The 22,384-nt window shown below is 38.6% G+C and overlaps 1 protein-coding gene across 1 annotated transcript in view; it reads right to left on the reverse strand.

Annotated features, from left to right (window-relative positions):
* Positions 1–22,384, reverse strand: part of dlg3 (discs, large homolog 3 (Drosophila)) — a 197,755-nt gene that overhangs the window by 14,586 nt on the left and 160,785 nt on the right. Inside the window, 1 exon segment of the mRNA XM_028458760.1 lies at positions 5,806–5,920. Within this exon segment, the coding sequence (XP_028314561.1) occupies positions 5,806–5,920 (115 nt within the window).

Consider the following 22,384-nt stretch of genomic DNA (forward strand, 5'->3'; position numbering starts at 1 on the left):
AAGCATGATAACGAGCCATTCATTTAATTCAGTTGTGTTGGAGCAGGGACATATAAAAGTCTCAGGAATCTGGCCCTTGAGGACTAGAGTTGCCTACCCCTGACATAAAGAAACATTTCAGTAGTTTGTGACATGATACATTATTTGCATAGCATTTGTACCAATCTGTACTCTCTCAATGTACCATGAGATCCTAGGCATTTCATTTTTATGAAAATTATGAATGATATTTGATCCAAGTGATTTTCAACTCATAAGTTAGACTTCAGATTCAGTTTGAGTTACTCTAAATAAATGACAAACCACAACAATTTCCAATGCAATGATTCCTGGGTGGTAATTCATCCACTAGTGTGCTTAAAAAAAAAGGCCTCCAGGTAAAACAAGCATCTTTCCCTTTTTGTCAAACTCCTCCCAGCTTGAAGTTTACCAACTCAGCAAAGACAGCTGACAACGTTTAGCTTTAAGGTACGTCTACAGAAAACCCATGAGGAAGATAACAGATTTACTGATCAGAGACATGAGGATGCATGCGTTGCAGCTTTTATGCTGAGTGAACAGCCAATAGAAACCAAAGCTAAGACCAACAGGACGTGACATGAACTGTCACTGAACAGTGAGTGAGAAGAGAGAAAAGAGAAGGGAAAAAAGAGGGACAAGTTTTTGAAGTTTCTTGTGGTTTCAACATTTTTAAAAATGTAAACGATGGATCTTGAATGAATGGAAAAAGGATGGTTTAAACCACATAGGAGAGGATCATCTCATTAAAAAGTATGGTACACATTAAACATGTGATGAGACTGATTCTATAGTCATTTGCGTCCATTTAAAATCATAATTACGCATTTACTATGATATTCTGTTTCATTTCTTTTTAAAATACCACATTAAAGCCATAGAAAATGTGTAACATCAAAGTCTTTTTTGACTTTTTTTTCCCGTTCATAGATCTTTGTTGAGTGTTTAAAGCACCACCAAATTACATCTTTCAAAACAATGACGGGTTTAACTACTTTAATAGGGAAACAAGCCTGCTGCCTAGACCTGGTTGGGAACAAGTTTACGCCACAGATTGTTTCCATGGCAACTAAGGCATTTTCTTTTTGATGAAACGGCCATTTAGATTGCGGTTTACCTGAGCTGGACTCAGGTTAAACCCCCTGGCACCCCCTGCTTCATAGGTTTCAAAACTCCTCAACAGAAAAACAATTATTTAAAGTTTACAGTTTTACATTTTGACTGTTAATCAACAATCATTGATAAACTCTGATTAAGAAACATTTGCCATAATAAATTCCCTAATAAGATCACATCATCAGCAGCACACCCACAAGCTCTATGCCTCCACATTCCTGAGGCTGCAGGACAACATGGCAGCTCCCACATTACCTGGCCAACTCAACAGCTTTTCCTACATAACTGTGGGCTTAGTCATCCACAGGAGCCAGCTCGGCTGTATGCCTCAAGAATTTAGTCTATAACATGAGCATTAGGGACATTGCCAACCAACTATTTTCCTAGTTGACTACACTGATATTTCTTTATCAGCTAGTCTACAACACAGGGCTTTTCTAGAACAGTTCAATTTAAGCACAAAATAATCTACAAGGGTACAAATGGCGTTTAAAAAAATGTGTGCTTTTGATAACTACCTGAAGGTCTCTGATCAATGAGGTAAATAAAGTAAAAGCAAAGCAGGAATTTTTCACAGAGTAGGGGGATTGCGTGGCACGAGAACGAGTGCTGCTGGTGCGAGTGTTGTGGCGAATTAGAAATGTATAACTCTCTGAGGGTCAAATTTAGTGAAGTAAAGCTAAAGTTGTTTTTTTGTTTTGTTTTTGTTACTACATTACTTTAAAGCCAAAAGTTATTTGTTGAATTGGTGAAGGGTCATAATGAATGTCATTAGAGAGTTACTCATGCTTGGTATATGTCCTCCACTAATACATTCTAAGAGATTCTGTATATAAACAAGAAATAACATTTTATTCAAAAGACTGATTAGGACTGTAATGGACACACACATGAATGGAGACACGCACACAGACGGGGACACGCACACAGACGGGGACATGGACCCCAGACGTAAGCACTGGAGAAGACATGACTCGAACCTGTCCAACCTGAATGAAGCTGCTGTCTTTTTAACGTACATCAGGCCCATTTCAGCATGACGGTATACACATCCATGCGCACGCATGTAGAATTATCCGTTGCGTGTTATAAATATGACGTGCAGCTTCATGTGCCGCTACATGATATGTCTGATTGAAGCTCTATTTATATTGGACGTTAATTACCATTACCACGCGGAGAATGCATACAGGCAACATCGGGGGCAGCTAAGTGGCTTCAGGGGTCTTCGGGGTCCTTATTTGAAGATAGGAGCATCCAAGCAAATCGTCATTATTAAATAGGGGTGGGGTCAAAATTATCACAAGAATGGTGAGCAAAAATCCCACAATCACACTGGCGAACCTAGTGAATGACCTGCAGAGAGCTGGGACCAAAGTAACAAAGGCTACCATCAGTAACCAGAATTATTGCTCAGCTCAGACAAGGTTTTCCACTGATGCCACTTTTGACCGATCCAAGCACTTTTAAAAACCGATGGGAGCAGCTCAGCAGCAGTGTGGAAGCAAGGGCAGTCCCCTTGTTTCCACACTGGTGACCCCTGGTAAACAAAAACACCGACTACCTGGGTCTCCAGCGGGCGGAATTCGGACTTTGATGATGCACATATCTGAGCACTTTTGAAAACCGATGGAGAAACCGTATCAAAGAGACAGATTAGACCTCCTCAGCTTCAACAGTCTTTCTCCCAAGCTTTAACTTGTGATTGTTATGTTTTTACCTTTATTGCTGTAAGTTTCTATTTTTGATTTGTGTAGTTGTTTTAACAAATGGAATGTGTAATTAAGTTTTTGAAAAGCGCTTTAAACATTTAAATAAAATCTATTAATGAAATTTCCAAGTGTGAAAGAGACCGTATGAGTTCTCACTTTGAAAAGGTAAATTCACTAACCAGGTCCATGCTTATTTTTTATTAACCTATTATTTTTAATTCAATTTACAAATATGAAAGAAGTGCACAAGGTAGACAGGCCGATAAGTCAAATAGCACTAATCAGCTGAATGGTCACTGTTGAAAAGTTCGGAAAAACCTATATTTTCAGCTTGTGTACAGCATTAGCTTTAGCAGCTAACTCGGCACTTCTGCCTTAGTGACCGACACCATGTTTCCACAAAAAAAATCTTTCAAGAAATCAATGCTCTAATGGGAAAAACAATCAAAACCTCTGTCAGACTCTCTACCTACACCATCAGCCATGGCGTGTTCAGATCTTGCGCCTGAGGTCAAAGGTCAACTTTGACCTCAGGCGCAAGATCTGAACGAGAGCGAAATTTACAAGAGTGTGAAAACGCTTATTAAAACTGCAAGCAATAAACTTGGTGACACAAGGGACATACAGTAGGGCAAAAAAGTATTTAGTCATCCACTAATTGTGCAAGTAATCCCACTTAAAAATTTGAGAGGCCTGTAATTTTCATCATACAGTAGGTATACCGCAACTATGAGAGACAAAATGAGAAAAAAATCCAGAAAATCACATTGTAGGATTTTTTAATGAATTAATTGGCAAATCCCTCGGTAAAAAGTATTTGGTCACCTACAAACAAGCAAGATTTCTGGCTCTCACAGAGCTGTAACTTCTTCTTTAAGAGGCTCCTCTGTCCTCCACTCATTACCTGTATTAATGGCACCTGTTTGAACTTATCAGTTTAAAAGACACCTGTCCACAACCTCAAACAGTCACACTCCAAACTCCACTATGGCCCAGACCAAAGAGCTGTCAAAGGACACCAGAAACAAAATTGTAGACCTGCACCAGGCTGGGAAGACTGAATCTGCAATAGGTAAGCAGCTCTGTGTGAAGAAATCAACTGTGGGAGCAATTATTAGAAAATGGAAGACATACAAGACATGATCTCCCTTGATCTGGGGGCTCCACACAAGGTCTCAGCCTGTGGGGTCAAAATGATCACAAGAAAGGTGAGCAAAATTCCCAGAACCACACGGGGGGACCTAGTGAATGACCTGCAGAGAGCTGGGACCAAAGTAACAAATTCTACAATCAGTAACACACTACGCCGCCAGGGACTCAAATCCTGCAATGCCAGACGTGTCCTCCTGCTTAAGCCAGTACATGTCCAGGCCCGTCTGAAGTTTGCTAGAGAGCATTTGGATGATCCAGAAGAGGATTGGGCAAATGTCATATGGTCAGATGAAACCAAAATAGAACATCATGCTTTGGGGCTGTTTCTCTGCAAAGGGACCAGGACATCTGATTCATGTAAATGAAAGAATGAATGGGGCCATGTATCGTGAAATTTTGAGTGAAAACCTCCTTCCATCAGCAAGGGCATTAAAGATGAAACGTGGCTGGGTCTTTCAGCACGACAATGATCTCAAACACACCGCCTGGGCAACGAAGGAGTGGCTTTGTAAGAAGCATTTCAAGGTCCTGGAGTCTCTAGATCTCAAACCCATAGAAAATCTTTGGAGGGAGTTGAAAGTTTGTGTTCCCCAGCGACAGCCCCAAAACATCACTGCTCTAGAGGAGATCTGCATAGAGGAATGGGCCACAATACCAGCAACACTGTGTGAAGACTTACAGAAAAAGTTTGATTTCTATCAATGCCAACGAAGGGTACATTACAAAGTATTGAGATTAACTTTCGTTTGTTGACCAAATACATATTTTCCACTGTAATTTGCAAATAAATTAATAAACAAATACTTTGTGATTTTCTGGATTTTTTTTTCTTCTCATTTTGTCTCTCATAGTTGAGGTTTACCTACGATGAAAATGACAGGCCTCTGTCATCTTTTTAAGTGGGAGATTTTGCACAATTGGTGGCCCCACTGTAGGTGACACTAGGAACAACAATAATTTTTAGACAGGTAGAGGACTTTTAGTCAGGCTTGTTGCAGTGACTTTCAATATAATCACCAAGTTGAACGGGACTAGCTTCTAATCTACAGCATTATTATACACTGAGTAAAACTTACATGAAAACATTTTGCAATTCAGTTCTTGGTGTTTGGGACTGAAATCTTTGCTACAGAGTGGATATTATATGTACCAAGATATACAGTATTTTAACCTGTAAATGATAACGTAAGATACACTATTGTTACAATTGAACTAATGTCTTATTACTAAATGTTTATATTTATTCTGGTCAGGCCAATTTAAAATCAAACTGGGCCGATTATGGACACTAAACTAGAAGCAGTCTGGCATGCCTGTGCTACCCCATCACTAGAAAAGAAATGCTGAGAAGTACTTGGACTATACAGTTACATCAATCTATCCTTTGACTTTGACCCATGTCAGTCATTTATGACTTTAAGCATTCATGTGGGACAAAGGATGCCACCTGTTAAAATCCCCTAACCCGTCCTCCATTCCAGTTTGGCATCTTGCCAAAAGGGTCAACACAGGTCAGAACAATAAGCTCTGCTCTCATCTCACATTACAAAGATTAGGATCAATGTCAGGCCATCCCAAAACATAAAAAAATGTCTGTCCATCACAGTCCAGACACTGAGGAAAAGTTTGAAATACAATGATCCCAATAAATGTATTGTTTTCAGGTTTAACCTCAGAATACAAGTTGTTTTTATCACACTGTTAATGACTTAATAATTCTCACACAGACAAGTCCAAGTGTGTTATACAACAATGCAGCAGATTTTAAAATGTGATGTAGCGTGAGCGGTGAATGTGTGTAATTTACCTGACATAAAGGGAACGTTTCTCACTGGTGCGCAGGGAGCCTGATCCTGAGCTCATGCTGCTGTTCATCATCTGCTCTCTCAGGTCGTGGATCTTCGACTCAAAACGACTGTATTCTGTGTTGTTGGAGAAAGGAAAGAGTGCACATTGGAAAAAAAAAGCCTGCAAAGCATTTGAACTTCTTAGTTCAGCATTATTTTTGGAATGAAATAAGACAGAATTAGAAATTAAGTCATGCAACAAACATCACATTGATGTGTTTTCACCTTAGAACTTTTAACCGGCACACTTTGCTTTCAAACTTCCCCACATACGTCAGAAAACATTCAGGAAGTCACAGTTGGGAACATAATTTCTAATCAGTGCATCTGCTATGGCAACATCATTCCTGTGACAGGAAGGTAAAGTAAAGCATGGCCAGCATGTGCGAGCACAGCTCAACTACATTTAGTTTCCCCGGCAAGCTGCAGCATTGAAGCTACGTGAACCAGGGTTATTATAGTTGTAAAAAATGAAAACTTAAAGTAAAAAAACTTCTGTCAACTGAAATAACAAATAAAAAAAAAATAAAAAAAAAAAAAATCATAACTAGCTGAAGCTGTATTGAGTGTTTACAAAACTAACTAAAACAAACAACAAAATAATAGTCGGGTAACAATGAATCTATTAAAATTGATGATTAAAAACATTGGCAACTAATTCCATCATCTTTTTATTACGTCATCCGATTATGCGTCCCTGAAGGGGATGCAGAGCCATTTGCTTCACCTGCAGAGCTTTGTCAATAAAGTTTTTGCTTAAAAAAACAAAAACAAAAAACAGCTGTGCTGGTTGACGGCACGTATCTGTACGGATGTGACGTCACGTTCTGCCCGTGCCAGCTCATGTAATGACGACAACAAAAGTTGGGAGAAAGCGCCAGAGTATTTATTGGGATTTCTTTGAATAGGACTGAGTCATGTGTCATAGACTTGCACCCTGTGCAGGGTGTACCCCCGTCAACGACAGCTGAAGATAGGCCCCAGTCGATCCCGCCACCCTGAAAAGGAGCAAGCAGGTTGGAGGATGGATGGATATTTAGCATTTACAAAAAATGAAAACTAGCAAATCTGCTTTAAAAACTAACAACAATAAGTAACTAAAGCAAGAACTAAATAAGAACGCTGCCAGAAGGGCCTGGTGGTCGACAGTAGACACAGCAAGTGACTCAGAGTCCTATAGAATATCTCTGTCTGTGCAAAAGCCAAACAAAGTGTTTCTACACACTGAAACCAAAGGTGGATTGATCAATTTCTCATTTGCGGGATTCAAAAAGATTCATCATATTTTAAAACGATTTCATGTCAATTTTGCATCATCCGGAAGGCCAACTTGCAGAGCACAGATTGATGTAGTTGATCGTAGGAATATAAAACGATTAATCGATCTAATGGATTAATCTTTACACCCTTATTTGTTGATGACGTCATCGTATCTGCCTCTGCAAGATAACGGCTTCAAGCATAGAGACCACGAAGCTGGAGGAGCTGGTTAACAAAAACGGTGCCATGCCACTGATTTGGACTTGGGTTGGATTTAAAGTTTAGAGTTGGACAGTGAGCAGAAAAATGTGATTGAAAGCTAAGTCGTGTGACTGCCTGCAAGTAAAGGTAACATGAGCAGTTTGTTCTACAGTCTAAAAACAAAACTTTACATGAGGAGAGCCAGAGGATGCTTTCAGTCCGACCACAGAAAAGAAGAAACACATCTGCCCTACAACTCAACCACAGACCTCTATTGTGCAAGCTTTTTGAAGAGTACTCCCATTAAGAATAAGCATTGGACTGACATTACAACTAGAGGTGGGAACCTCTGGGTACCTTGCGATACAAAGCTCACGATAACGATTATCTCACGATATGATGATACTGCGATTATCAATATATTGGTCAGAAATCAATCTATGACATGACATAAAAAAAAAGATTAAGTGAAAAAATAAAATTTTTATTTTATATCTCTGAAAGACAAAAAATTGAAAAAGTGTCCTATGAACAGTGACACTATTTAGTGCAACATTTCTGTAAAAAAGTGTCGACATACCAATATAAACAAATAAGTATCTCCAATAGTGTTTTCCGTAAACAACAAATAGGGTCTTTTTTTTTTCTTACCAGTGACACCATTATAGTGCAATATTCCAGTAAACAATATATTGGTTCCTTCAACAAACAGTGACAACATTTCTGTGAAAACCATCCTACACATTTTAATGAAAAAGCAGAAAAGGTTTTGAAAAAAAAAAAATAAAAAAAATTGATAGCACGAGCATATCGATAATCGATCGTGTGAAAAAAAAATATTGTGATATATCACCATATCGTCACACTCCTAATTACAACAGCTATTACAATACACTTGTGCAAAGATGTGGTCCGTTTCCAATCAGTGGAACGCAGCAGGTTCATGGCATGATTAAACCCGATACGTAGTGAGCCACACGTACTTTAATGAGACAGAAATACCCAAACACTGTGGGCAACTCCGAAAGAGTTAGAGCATTTCTTAACCGTTTTCTAATGTTTTTTGCTTCTGAAAAAGACAAGACAATCTGCAGCAACACCCACTGGTAAAGCCAAAGATGATGGCCAAAAATACACCAAAGTGCACGTGCTGCCTCCAGGTGGACACACCCTGGAAGTGTCAGACTTGTGATGTGTCCCTCTGTATTGTAGTGATGCAATGAAAAATTAGCCACCTAAATACTAAGGACGCACCGATCAATCAATGACGATTTCCATGATTTTGGGAGATTGACGATCAGCCGATCTTTGCATATGAAACCGATCTTTTCTACATCCACAAAGGTATTAAAGTCAGCCACTGTCCAGTTATGCTGTGAGTTGACTGGCAGACCCGCCCACCAGCTCGTGTGTGATGCGCATGCCTCTATTAACACAGAACAACAACAACAGCTGGAGCAGCCGTTAGCTTAGCATGTCGGCAGTTTCACACAAAAAAAAGAGGGCAAAGGATCGCTGTTTGTACTTCCTGTAATGCAGAAATAAGCCTTGGTGGAGCTGCACACAAAACGCTAACTCATTTACCATTTAATAAACCACCACACCACTCAGTATGCAGCATTTGAAGCTCGTAATCAAGCTAATGCTAAAGCTACAGTTAGCGATATACAGAGCTAGGGGTCCGCTGAGAGCACTTATCAGTAAAAAGAGCAAAGCTACTACGTGGAAAATGATGGCATTCACAGCTTTGGATATGAATAAAAACCTTCCACTAATGTATAAGTGACTGTAATAAGTGTGAGAACAACTAACCTGTGCCATGTTCAATCATTGTCATTACCCTTTGACCTACAAAAATGTTACATATGATGCACTTTATTATTTATTTATTTAGCCTTTGTCCTGTCAGCTGTAATATTTTTACATTAAAATATCCACAGAGCTGATGCATTTGGACATTTTTTTAATTTATTTTTGCTCTACGTGGAAATTTAAAACTCAGGATACTTCATTAATAGTTCAAGATGTTTTGTTTGTTTGTCCTCTAGATTTTTTATTTTATCATATACCCCAAACCCTGTGATTTTCTCTCTTTGTAAAACTAAATACTGCTGTGCACTTAATTATCAAAGAGCTCCAAACAGGTCAGCAGTGTAACCTGTTGGACACGTTTATTTAGTTTTTAAAAAGTGAAAAATGAAAGACTAAAGAAACTGATATAATTTAGTATTCAAAACTTTTAATTTATATTTGAGATAACTACCTCATGTGTAGTTAAAACAACATGTTTGTATTGTTTCACAGGTATTGTTCAATGTTTTACAATAAAATAAGTTTGAAACATTCAAGGTGTATGATGTCAGTTGTGAAAAAAAATCGGGATCGGCCCAAAATCGGGATTGGTCGGTCAGGCTTTAAAAAAAAATAAATAAATTAAAAAAAAAAATCGGTGATCGGCCAAAATTGCAATCGGTGCACCCCTAGTAAATACTTTTATTCACCAAAACAATCCGACCGAGACAAGATATTGTGATGGCGCGAGCAAACACTGCGGCTAGTGTAACCTTGTCTGGAAACGGGCCAACGGGTCCGCAAAGCGATTGTAATTCAATACATCTGGGCACTAAAGCGTCTTCTAAGTTGATGTTGAAACAGACCAAAGAATGGAAACAATGAAAAGTACAGTGTGATTTATGTTTTTGTGTCATATCGATGCTGAAGCTACGCAGAGTCCTCTGTATCGACACACAGACCCCTACACTACAGCCTGGCGCAGTACTGCAGCAGCATAAATTTGTTAATGGTAGGTTGTGTCTTTTGGGGATCTAATTTCTTCCTGACTGATTTTATGACATTGATTATGAATTATCCTACATTTAAATTGTAATTTATTGAATAATGACTGAAATGTTTATGGCTAATATGTCTAACTTGAAGACAAGTAACGTGAAATTAACAGTAAATATGCAATGCGTTGACTCATAAATAGCACATCCATTGGAGATCTGGCCATGTTGTCGGGTCATTTTTCCATGAACCTTGAGGTGCTCTGTATGGACATGATTCCAAACCAACAAGATGTAACTTCCCTTCATATCGGCTCTTGGCCTTTGGCTCTAATCTGCTGAAATATTTGTACAACATTGAGTAAAACCTTTGTGTTGTCCGCGGTAAATAGCGGTTGTCAGGCAAATGTAAACCCGTCTTAAGATGGCTAATGTCCCGGATGATGATGTCACCACAAAAAGGTGTATAGAAGCCTAGGGAGGGAACAGGTTACTTATTTTGGTGTCATGACAACTCTAGTTATAAAGATCATTACTTGGATGGGATTAAAGCAGCACGCACAAGAAATGACACAAGCCTCAATGGATATGGAGAACCTGCTTGGAGACAAAGAAATGCACAGAGCAGGAAAACAAAGCATTGCTGATAGAGTCAGAAACAGACTTCACTGTGATAAAACAGAAAAACTGCTCTTCATTGAGATCTTCAATGCACTTTGTGTTTTCATGAGAGAACATATATTATTTGACTCTCTTTCAGCAGCCCAGTCAGTTATAGGCCTGTACATTATTATTTATTGTATGCATAAGAGGAGTCAAGTTAAACATTTTATTTTTTATTTCATAATGTGCGTTGTTGGAATGTCAATAATAAATACATATTTACATACATATACAAATATCAATTTATAAAATTGCAATACTTTGATTTTAGGAAGGTTAGTACACGACACACTAGTAATTGGCATAATTTCTTTAAGTGTTCATGTTTCATTTCGGTGCATTCCTAGTTAAAACCCTGAAAATCCACCCTAAAAATCCCATATCTATCTCTTAACACTTTTTGTGTTAAAATCAAGGTTCAAATTCTGTCAAACAAACCAAGGAAGGGCCCTGAAAAACAAACACTTGTGCTTTCAAAAAGATTCTGGTAAAGCAAATGGTATGAAAACAAGCACCCCCACCAACCCCAACTGCTTTCTGCATAGTATTCAAAGCAAACATAGTCCGCCTGAGGCACGGCGACAGATCTCCACCCTGGTATTGGCATAAAGGGTTAACAATACACCCAAGTGACGCTGCAAGGTGAGGCAATAAGACACCGCCCCAATGCCTGTAACTAAGAGCAACACAGAAGCACTTCAACAGGGACCGCACCAGCAAAGGCAGCAATTCAGACTAGTCTACTTGGCTTTCAGTCACAGGGGAGACAAGAAAAAGCAGCGCCACAAACTTCAGAAAAGGAGAGGAGGGACCCAGGGAAGACAACAACAAAAAAGAAGCGACAGGAGAAAAACCAATAAAACCAGCTTCACAACAACAGCCAACCTGAAAAGCTGCCAGAGTGCTCTGCATCAAAACATTTCAATAAAACTTAGAAAGTAATCCTTTGTAGGATTTTGTACATAATGCTGAAATCATATTCAAGGAACCATTCAAAACCGACTGCAAGGCTTTTTGCAATTTTTGGAAATAAGAGTTTATATAAACGCTATTCACAACAGTGTTTCTCAAACCAAGTGGTGTAAAGTATACTATGGGTGTAAATATACTATGGGAGGAGCAGACTGAGTATTCATAAAATAATCGAAGAGCAAATCTAAGTGAATTATAATCCAAATTAATCATTTTTGGGGAGATTGACATAACTCACTGCAGGTACACAAAACAAATGTTCTAAGTTAAACCTGTACAGAGTGAGTGAGTGAATACATTCCAAGCTTATCAGTGACCATTTGATGTACCTTATGTAATCGTTGTAAGAAACAATAAAACAAGAACATCCTTTACACACCCAGCTCGCAAGAAATGTGGTGAAACCAAAGCCTGGTGAACCTAACCTAAAACAACAATTATTTGCTAGGCCACCCAAGAAACAACTTGCTGAAGCTAGCATTGGCTACGTTAATGATTAGCATTTGATTAATGATTACAACCCCAGAAGGACAGAGCTGTGGGAAGCCTCAAGGTGAAGCACTGAAGCTGCAAAACAATGTTAATAGTTTATTTCATGAACCTAGAAAAAAAAAAAAAAATTTAAGACATACATTTTAATGTAACTTTTATATTACACCAACACTTAAAATGGTTATAGTCAAGGGGTAAAAAGTCACTGAAAATTAGTTGCATCATTACAAGTGCGCCAATACATCGATTATTAGATTATTCGTGATTTGTCACGTGTTGAACTTCAAATTCAAAAAACTTTTTGTCCCTAGGGGGCAAATCAAAGGCACACAGAGCAGTAAATGAATGACATTGCATGTTGTTATATTTATTTATTTTGTAATATGATTACTGTTTGATTTGGTGATTTGTCATAATAAAGATAATGGTGATACATATTTTTTGTTACTGACACATTTAAGTTGTTCAAAAGTATGAAAGAGCCACAAAGTGATTGATTAATCGGATCGTAGAACCCAGAATTGTAATCAAATCGAATTGTGAGGTTCCTTAGATATAACATCCACATGTATCGTTCAACAGCAAATGTAAAACAGAAACAGGCTACAATGCCCCAATTACAAAACAATATATTATTCATTTAGGAGTTGGACTTTGTAATTTGGATAAAAACAGACTATGCACACAATATTATTATCATTTCAAGTCTCTTCAGTTATGATCTACCCTACAAAAATTATTTATCAATCAGACCCTCACAGCGACATCTTTGCAGCACTGGAAACATCTATGATTATGATTGTGAAAGTAAGGCGATGAGTCCTTATATCTTTTTATGATTGACCCTCAGGAAGAAAAAACAGCTAATAGGAACTGGGACCATTCTGTAACTCTCACTGCCTTTGTGTGTCCTCATTAGTTGTGCTGCTTTGTCTTCTATTTAGGGGTGAAGGGGGTGGGTTTGCTTCTCTTTTGATCCAGTTATGCAACACACTAGACATGTAATGCGAGTGTAAATCAAGCTCTAGCAATAGATCGAGCAGTTAAAATTCACGACAGGTACCCTTATCCTAACTCATTGATACAGCTGCGCCTCAGTCTCTGTGTTTTAGAGAAGTTATTGAATATTTGAGGCTTGTGTTAAATAGGAAGAGACATAGACTAAGAAAAGTGCATGCTACAACCTAACGCCCCTTTACATTCTTGTCATAGTCCAACTTGAGAACACGGTCAGCATAGAAAGCCATCAATATCCTTTCCAGTGTTGTTGCAGCATTACTGCAGCATGCACAAGTACAGCTAAGACAGGCAATACAAAAAATTTTTTTTGGATCTGGTACAGACCTCACACATAAAATCAGGCATAGAGCAGTGTTGATTGTAGTGTGTGTAGTGTGCTGATAATCTCATGGTGTGCTATGTTGAGATTATTGGAGCATACAGAAGACACACAGAACCATTCTGTCCCATCACTGATCTTTCTCAAAGCAAAAATCTCACATGATCAAACGCTGCATTTCAAGCAACTCAGAACCTGGGATTTTCCAGGCTTGGGCTTCTGCTTGAAAAAGTGACATGGTTGAAACGCCACCTGAAGACAGAGGTCCTACTTGGTAAAGTCAGGAAAAACATCCAATATTATAGCGATCAGCAATGTTGCATTTTCTTATATCTATTTAGTTAAGATTGGGTTATAAAATCAATCATTACTTTTCCACAAATCAGATTCTAGATTGAATGCAGAACAAGTACCACAGTCGACTTACAAATGAGCATCAGTAGCTGGGTTTCCGTTACAGATTTTTGCAAAATAAAAGCAAAATTTCTAAATTGTTAAAATGTATAATTGCACTTTGAACGCGTTTCCATTGCACATTGTTTTTGGTAAGAGCCTCGTAACTCCGGTGAATTCTAATGCCGCGAGACTTTGCCGCAGAAAGACAGATGACCACAACCTCCTTAAAACAATTTGTATTCCTTTGTTGTTTCACATCTAAGTAAGTAATAATTTTAAAGTAAAATGCTAAAAAATGTCCCGGTCTCTTCTTCTGTTTACACAAATAACTTTAAAGTATAATACTTAGAAATGGTTGGATCTCCTCTTCTGTCTACACGTATTGCGTCATGTTTTCTCTGAGAACAGTGGCCATGTGACCAGGTACAACAAGTGTTTCCATGGTGCTTTTGCATTTCGATATCAAAACGTCTGAAATACCTCCTCATGAAAGTGTAAAAACTTTATTGATACGAGTGTTTTTTTTTATTCAGGTGTTTCCATTACCAGTTTTTATTGCGCTATTTAGATTTTGCGCATTGTTTATCATACAACAACTTCAAATCTTGATATGTTTTAAAGGACATTTAGGCTGTGTTCAAAATGGCACACTCCGTACTATACACTACAAATTCAATGAGTATATACTGTCTCCTATATAAGTAGTATATTAGGATAATGACCGATGATGATCGTTCCCACTACGGAGGTAACGATTAATCGTAAGGCAGTTAAAAATCGATTCATAGGTATCAAGGAAAATAGTACAGTATTTTCGAGTTTTTCAATCATTTGTCTACAGTCCCATTTTGTTAAAAAAAAAAAAAAAAAAAAAATCATGAGAGAATCGTATCGTGAACCCAGCATCGTGAATCGAATCGGGAGTTGAGTGAATTGTTACATCCCTTGCTCCCACTGAAGTATACAGTATAAGTTTCCCAAGATGCATTTCGACCCTACAAAAACCTGAAGCACACTGAAGCTAAATATCTCCGTTGATTCTCCACCTTTGAAAGTTCTGAAAAAGTTTTAAGCGAGAAAGTGACAAGTAGAATATCAACATGTGCTCATTTGATCCATAAAACTCATGTATACACATCTTATTTCGACATTTCGGAGATTTTCAGAGACCCGCCATTGTGCTACTGACAAAACTTCTGCTTAACTTCAAAACCAGAGTCCTATTTACAAAAGCAATAAAAAAACGAATGGAAGACAGGAAATGCTTTTGTTTTGAAAAGAGATGTTTGATTTTTAGCTTGAAGCCGTTGCCAGAATGATTTTACATTCCTTTCGAATTGCATCATGGGGCGGTTGAGTATGAAGAGTGTGCCCACCGTGCATATTTAAAAAAATGTCCCGATATAGTACACACCAGGGTATTTCTCGGGTACTCAGTCTTATCATACCATCTCATGTGAACGCACTACCTACTCATTTTAACGTCAGACTTAGTATGAGTAGTACGTTAGTATGCATTGATATTTCGAACAGCCTTAGATTCATTTTAGCGCATTCATTTTTGAAATCATGAGAACAGCAATTAAATTTTTCTGTCTTTCTTGTGGACAGATATGTCAATTAAGTAGAAAACAGTTCCTTAACCCCTTTCTTATTATCCTTGTTTTGCAGAGATATTGTTTTATATATATATTTATTTGAATTCATGTAAAAAATTAAATAGCTTTTTATTTTATTATTTCTGTTTTGAATGAAAATGATTTATTTTTTAAATATAAAATTATGACTTGTGACTTGATTGATAACAAATAGACCTATGACATGTTTTCCATAGACAAAGCACTTCACATTGTTGTGCACTATTCTTTCACTCCACACACAGAGGTGGTGGTAAGCTACTATTGTAGCCACAGCTGCCATGGGGCAGACTGACAGAGGCGAGGCTGTCATAGTGTGCTGACCACCACCACCAACACACAGTGGGTGAAATGTCTTGCTCAAAGACACAATGACAGATATCACTGGGGCGACTGTCCCCCCACTGTGACAGCTAGAAATCTCATTGGTGTCCCATCCAACTCCTAACCAGGCCCAGACCTGCTTAGCTTCTGAGATCGAGCAAGGCAGGCAGGTAAGATTTGTATTTCGGTACCACATCATAAAATAATCTTATAAAACACAAGATAATGGGTGTTACCCCCAATTTCCACTGGATGCGGCTCCGCTGCGTTACGTCACCGCCGCGTCACCGGAGCTGATAGGTCTCCAATTTATTCTATGTGTTAATTTCCACCGGGTCCGCTGTGGTGCGTGTCAGCTCCTTCCCAGATGCGGTAGTCCGGTGCCCTCCGCCAGATTTACGCAGGACTTCTATTTCTGACGGATACCGGAGCACGACGCATCAATCAGAACAGAGCAAATGAAGCTAAACAGGAAATTAAGCACATACTCCGCAATAAAATATCGGGTTACTTTTCAAAATAAAACACTTCAGATTATATTTCAAGTAACTACATCACCAAAACGACATAATGTGTAAAAACAAATTCACATCCACTATATTGATTCCTCTCATACTGTAACTACACTGTAAACTGCAGCAACTTTTATTTAGTTCATGTTTTACTGGTGCAGTTTTATCTCTTCTCTGTTGGCTGTAGCTAAAAAATATGGCTATGATAAATCCAGAGTGTCCAACCTTCTTATTCTCCTTCATTAGGAACACTGACCTGTTTATAGTTGCGTTTATAACACATACATTTAACTGCGTTAACGATTATATAGATATCGTGAGAACTGCTCTGTCTCGTGGCGTCACAGTCGTTCAAACGGAGAGCACCGCGGCACACTGAAAACCCAACCGGTGTAGGAATTACAGGACGGCGGACAGCGGTGAAATACCGGATCGGTGCCGTGGTGCAGCGAAGACGTATCCAGTGGAAACCCCGGGTTAACCTAACATTGTTCAGGAAGGGAAAATTTGGAACAAAAACAGTCCAATTATCTTTAGGCTTCAACAACGAATTGATAAAAATCCACTATTAAAAGTGTTGGCAACAAATTTCATTGTTGATTCATTGCATCGTGCTATTTTATGCCACTGACTGTGATGCAGAGCCGTTTGATTCACATGGTCTCCATAATAAGACAGTCTATGACAGGCATAATGCTCAGTAAAACACTGTGCGCGCACTGTAGAGATCCGGAGGTGTTGTCTACGAGTCAATAACGTAAACAGGGGATGCTCAAACACTGCTTATATGTTGTTTAAGACAGGACGGAACAGAAAAGTAACAAAACTCTGTCAATGCGCTCAGTAAAATCAGGAATAAGGCAGGTCTGACTGAACTCTGAAGTTACCATGGCCCTTAAAGGGACAGTCCTCAGAAGGCCATCATTACAGTGCGTGTGTGTGCGAATGCATGCTAGTAGTGGCAACTGTTTATATATTATGTATCTGATGAATTCACAATTGTCAGTAATAAATAAATAGTTGAATATAATTTAAAAAAAAAAAAAAAAAAAAAAAAAAAAAAAAACCTGTCCAGCATTGTCAGCTGAAGTTGGTTTAAAATGTGCACAAATGCACATCATTTGTTTTATCAATGTTGATAGTGTTCTCTACTGTTAATAAAGGTCCCTGTGTGACATTTGGCATGGGGCTTTAAGTGATTTAAGCATCATCTCAAGGCAAGGGCAAAATATATATATATCTCATGATATAGCTTGAAAATAGAGATATTTTAAAAAAGCCCTATCACCCAGCCCTAATTAGAACATGTGCTAACACACTCAAAACCAGTCATGTGGATTACCAACGTAATTGTGATGTTTATATCAAATAAAGGGAACCCATCTATGAGTGTGCGCACAAGTGTTAGTGTTTTAAGTTTAATCATCTTAAGCAGGTTTGAAATTGGCTTTATATATAAACTTAAATTGTAAACAATGGTGTGAATATTTTAAAGATAAAGCCTCAAGTTTTAATGTTTCGACCTGAGGTGAAAGTGAGGACTCAGGTCTGTAATGGAGTGAGGTTGGATTTATTGCATTTAGACAGGGGTTAAAGTAACTTATCACTTAATATCTACTCAAATATTTTTTCAAGGTATTTTTGCTTTACTCCAGTGATCCTCACCTTTAATCAAGGTCACACGCTGCCCTCAACAACACATTTTACAAAGCTCATGGAGAGAAAATATTTAGAGACTTTCAAGGAAGTAAAAACTGAAATGAACGCCAACAACAAACTGTCTCTCACTGCTGATATATGGACATGTGTAGCCAATGAAGCCTAGCTTAGGGTTACCTGCCAATACATTCACAGTGGGATGAATAAAGAGCCTGAAATTAAAAATGTGTTTTTTTTTTTTTCCCTTCATCTGATTCATTGATTAATTTTATGACCGATTAATCAAATATGAAAATAATCATTATTTGCAGCTCTAGCTTACCACATTGTTGCTAACTTTCTGACAACCATTAGCAAAGGTGTATGTTGTGCTGATGAATTATTCAGTCATCATAGCCAAAGGATGACCAATGGTCATAGTGTAATAGTAGTGTGTTGAGACAGATGCCAACATGGAGTCCACAGGTGAGGTCACTGTTTAGACAGGGCTAGAGCTGACACACACCTGTTTCACCACATCTCTGTCCCCACCTTGAGTTTTAGGTTACATAATAGCAGCAAAGCAACTGTTGCTTGGGTGCCATTAAAAATACAACACAACTACTTCTCAGCCTCCATGAAAATACTTAATTTCCAAGAAAGCAACACATCAAGTGATAAAAACCAAAATATAGCCAAGTAATGATAAAAGCTGAATATGTTCAGCATGTTTTGTTTTTTTTTATACTACAATTCAGGAAAGACTACTACTCTGTAATTTAAGTTGGTATGAAACTGCTAATTTTTTTATTTTTTCAAATCCCAGAGAATGTTAATTATAGCTTTTGAATTGCTCAGACTTAACGAGTGAGCGCCTTCATTTTAAACACTGCTGTGGTGAAACTACAGGTTAGCTACAACAAAACACCAGACAGTTCGAATTAAAACGTAAAGTCTAAAGTAACTCGTACAATAGACACCTGTTTTATCTCGTCTGTGATTCCCGACTATTCTCACCTCAGTAAAACCGTGTATGTGTAGCGTGGCTGTCCCGGAGCTTCTTCATCCAGCCATTAGGCAGCTAGTGCGGCTTCTGCTGGGTTGCTGCCGCCGTTGTATCCGAGCCCATCCCCCATCTCAGCACTCACCAAACTTTGTCCCTCTCCGTCACCCTCAACGCGTTTAAAACTTAACTCACAGCTATATGAAGCTTACATCCCGCTAAGAGCCACCCTCGGGCTCCCCAGCTCGGGTTGTGTGTCTAACTAAAGGCTGCCGCTGTCGGGGCTGTGAGCAGGGAAGGGACGGAGCCTGTGAGTCGGTTGGTTTACCCGCCTTGTTCGGCTTCACTCGGACAGCCTGTCTGAAAGGGGCCGCCCTCAACCTGAGCCCTGCTGGGGCTCGGCCTATCCTAAGCGCTGTCCTCTCCTCTCCGCTCCGCGTTCACAGTCCGGTCCGGGGCCCGCACCAGCTAAACCTGTATGCAACACCTGTAAAGGTGTTTCCTGCTACACCGCGTTGCGCTTCTGTGTCACAAAGACACGTAATTAAAGAAACAGCACGTCAGCACCTCGTTTATTATCACTGGAGCCATAGTCGATCCTACAGTTCCCATGATGCAACAGACCAGAACATGCTTTTCTTCTTGGCACAATGAGTAAAAACAAACTTAGGGTGACAAAAGAAACTATTTGCATATGCTTTTATTTTGTAATAAAAAAAATGGTCACATCAATTGCATTTCTTTTTTCTTCCTTTTGGATGAACTGTATTATTGCAAAGGCTGAACCAAATTTAATGTGGCCATCAGTAAAAAATAAAATAAAATAAAAAGCAACATTTTATGTTAACATCAAATTGATTTGAATAATTAAAAACTTGTTTTTCTTTTTGGCATGTTGAAGGAGAAAGCAAGAGAGGAAGGGATCGGGTAATATTGGCAATGCCATCAATCAGCATCGAGTTGCAAACGCATGGAAGACTTTTGAGCTTTTTAATTGGTTTATATTGCAAGTGTTTTTCCGTCAGCGGCAACAGACCAGAGGTCCATTTAAAACCAGGACAAATAAATGGTTTGGGGTAAATCGACAGGGACACAGGATGTAACTCTGAAAGCTGGGATTGTCCCGGGACGTCTGGTCACCCTACACAAACTATGTCTAGCAACATTCATGAATCCATTTTTTTTTTTTTTTTAAATTAACTGTGAACATGTTTAAATCTAACAAGAAAACACAGTCATCAACATCCCCCGCCAGATTGGTTGTCATAACTCACAACCTTTTCCTAAATGTCTTAAATCTAAGAACTTACACATGAGAAAATATTATCACATCAGAATATCAAATTACTAACTATCTTAAACGGTTTCTAAGAAAAGCTGTCCCTTTTGAAGATACCTTGAACAGAGTAAAAAAACAGAAAAAGAGCAATAACTCTGAAAACAATAATTGTGCGCTTCTCATTTTCAAACTCCATCAAGGTATTGTTACCCTGAAGCCAAACACCGAATTTGGTTATCATATCTTTAACAGTTTCTGAGAAAAGCTGTCCCCTTTAACTCGGACAGACGGACGGAGCTCAAACCTATATCTTCTTCCACACTTTTTGGCAGACCAGGGGTTCCCAAACTTTTTTGGGTCATGACCCCATTTTGATATCACAAATGTCCGGCGAACTCAAAGACATTTTTTTTTTCTAGAATTAGTTTTTGATCATGTTTAACTAAAATGTGTTACAAATACAGAGTAGCCATCTTTGTGCCTGCTTGAATATATAAATATTTCTATCATGTACAATGTCTTAGCAGCCTGTCTAACAGTAAAATCAGTAAACACACAAACTTTGAATAACTTTTAAACTATGGATACAAGAAAAGTTCTGTGCATTATACATAAGCAACAGTAAATTGAAATTCAATCCATGCACTTTCTGACACACTTGCTCCTTTTCCAACTGCCTTTTCAGGGTCACAGCTGTCATTGGGCACTAGGCAGGGGGCGCACCCTGGACAGGGCACCAGTCCATCGCTAGGCAACATTCACACAGAGAGAGAACCACTCACATTCCCTCCTACAAGCAATTCAGAGAGTCCAGTCAAACTTACAGTCATGTTTTTGGATGGTGGGAGAAAAACCGGAGTACCCACAGAACACCCACGCAAAAACTGGGATAACTTTCAAACTCCACACAGAAAAGACCCAGGTGCCCCCCTCCTTCTTGCTGTGAGGCTGATGTGCTAACCACTATGTCACCGTGCTGCCGCAATACTAAATTGACCACACACCAAAAAATAAAACAGTCAAACTAGAATGGAAAGGTTAACACAACTTTGCTTAGTTTAATGCTGAATTAGCTGTGCTTTTGTCTCTTACATGAGAATACTTGGCATCTCTGATATCACTCTGTGAATGCATAGGGAAATTGCATGATATAATTAAAGTAGTGCATTTGGTTGAATGTATTTTATCTTCTTTGTCACGTAAGTTAGATCCTATTAATTTTCCCAGATGATCCACAGCTTTGACTGATGAGTGGCAAGCAATAAATGTGGCTATCTTTAGCTTATTCATTTTACACTTACAATTAAATTCATTTAAATTGTCTTGTTTTGTTTTGAAGTAGTAAAACCCATGTCCGTAAGCATCATGGATAAGAAAGGCTCAGAGCTTTTTATTCTGCTTTTTGGTGCCTGCGTGCTATAATACATCTCCACGGTGCGCACATATCTCACAGAAATCAAATGAACAGAACATGTTTTTGTTTTTTGTTTTTTGTTGTCAAAGGTTAATACCATAAGAGATGCAATGTTTTTGCAAAAACTGTGCATGTTTTGTTCTTAAAAAAAAAGTGATATGTTTTAAGGATGCACGAAGATCGGCCGATCCTTGCATATGAAACCGATCTTTACCTCCGCAAAGGTCTTAAAGTCAGCCACTGTCCTCTCCTGCTGTGACAGACAGACAGACAGACTTGCCCACCAGATCATGTGTACATGTGTGTGCTGTGCATGCTTCTGCTACACAGAATAACAAGAACAGTCACCCGGAGTACGGTTAGCTTAGCATGTCAGCAGCATTACACAAAATCGAGAGAGCAAAAGATAACAATTTTTTATTCCTGTTGGTACACCTGCAAACAAAACATTACCTCATTCATCATTTAAGATACCACCACACCACTGAGTGTGCAGCATTTGAAGCTAGCAATCAAGCTAATGTTAAAGCTAAAGCGAGAGCCAGTGGTCCGCTGAGAGCCCTTATATGTGAAAAGAGCAAAGCGACGAAGAGGAAAATGATGGAGTTCACGGCTTTGAAAAA

Source organism: Gouania willdenowi, chromosome 10 (assembly GCF_900634775.1).
Source record: "Gouania willdenowi chromosome 10, fGouWil2.1, whole genome shotgun sequence".
NCBI classification, from domain to species: Eukaryota; Metazoa; Chordata; class Actinopteri; order Blenniiformes; family Gobiesocidae; genus Gouania; species Gouania willdenowi.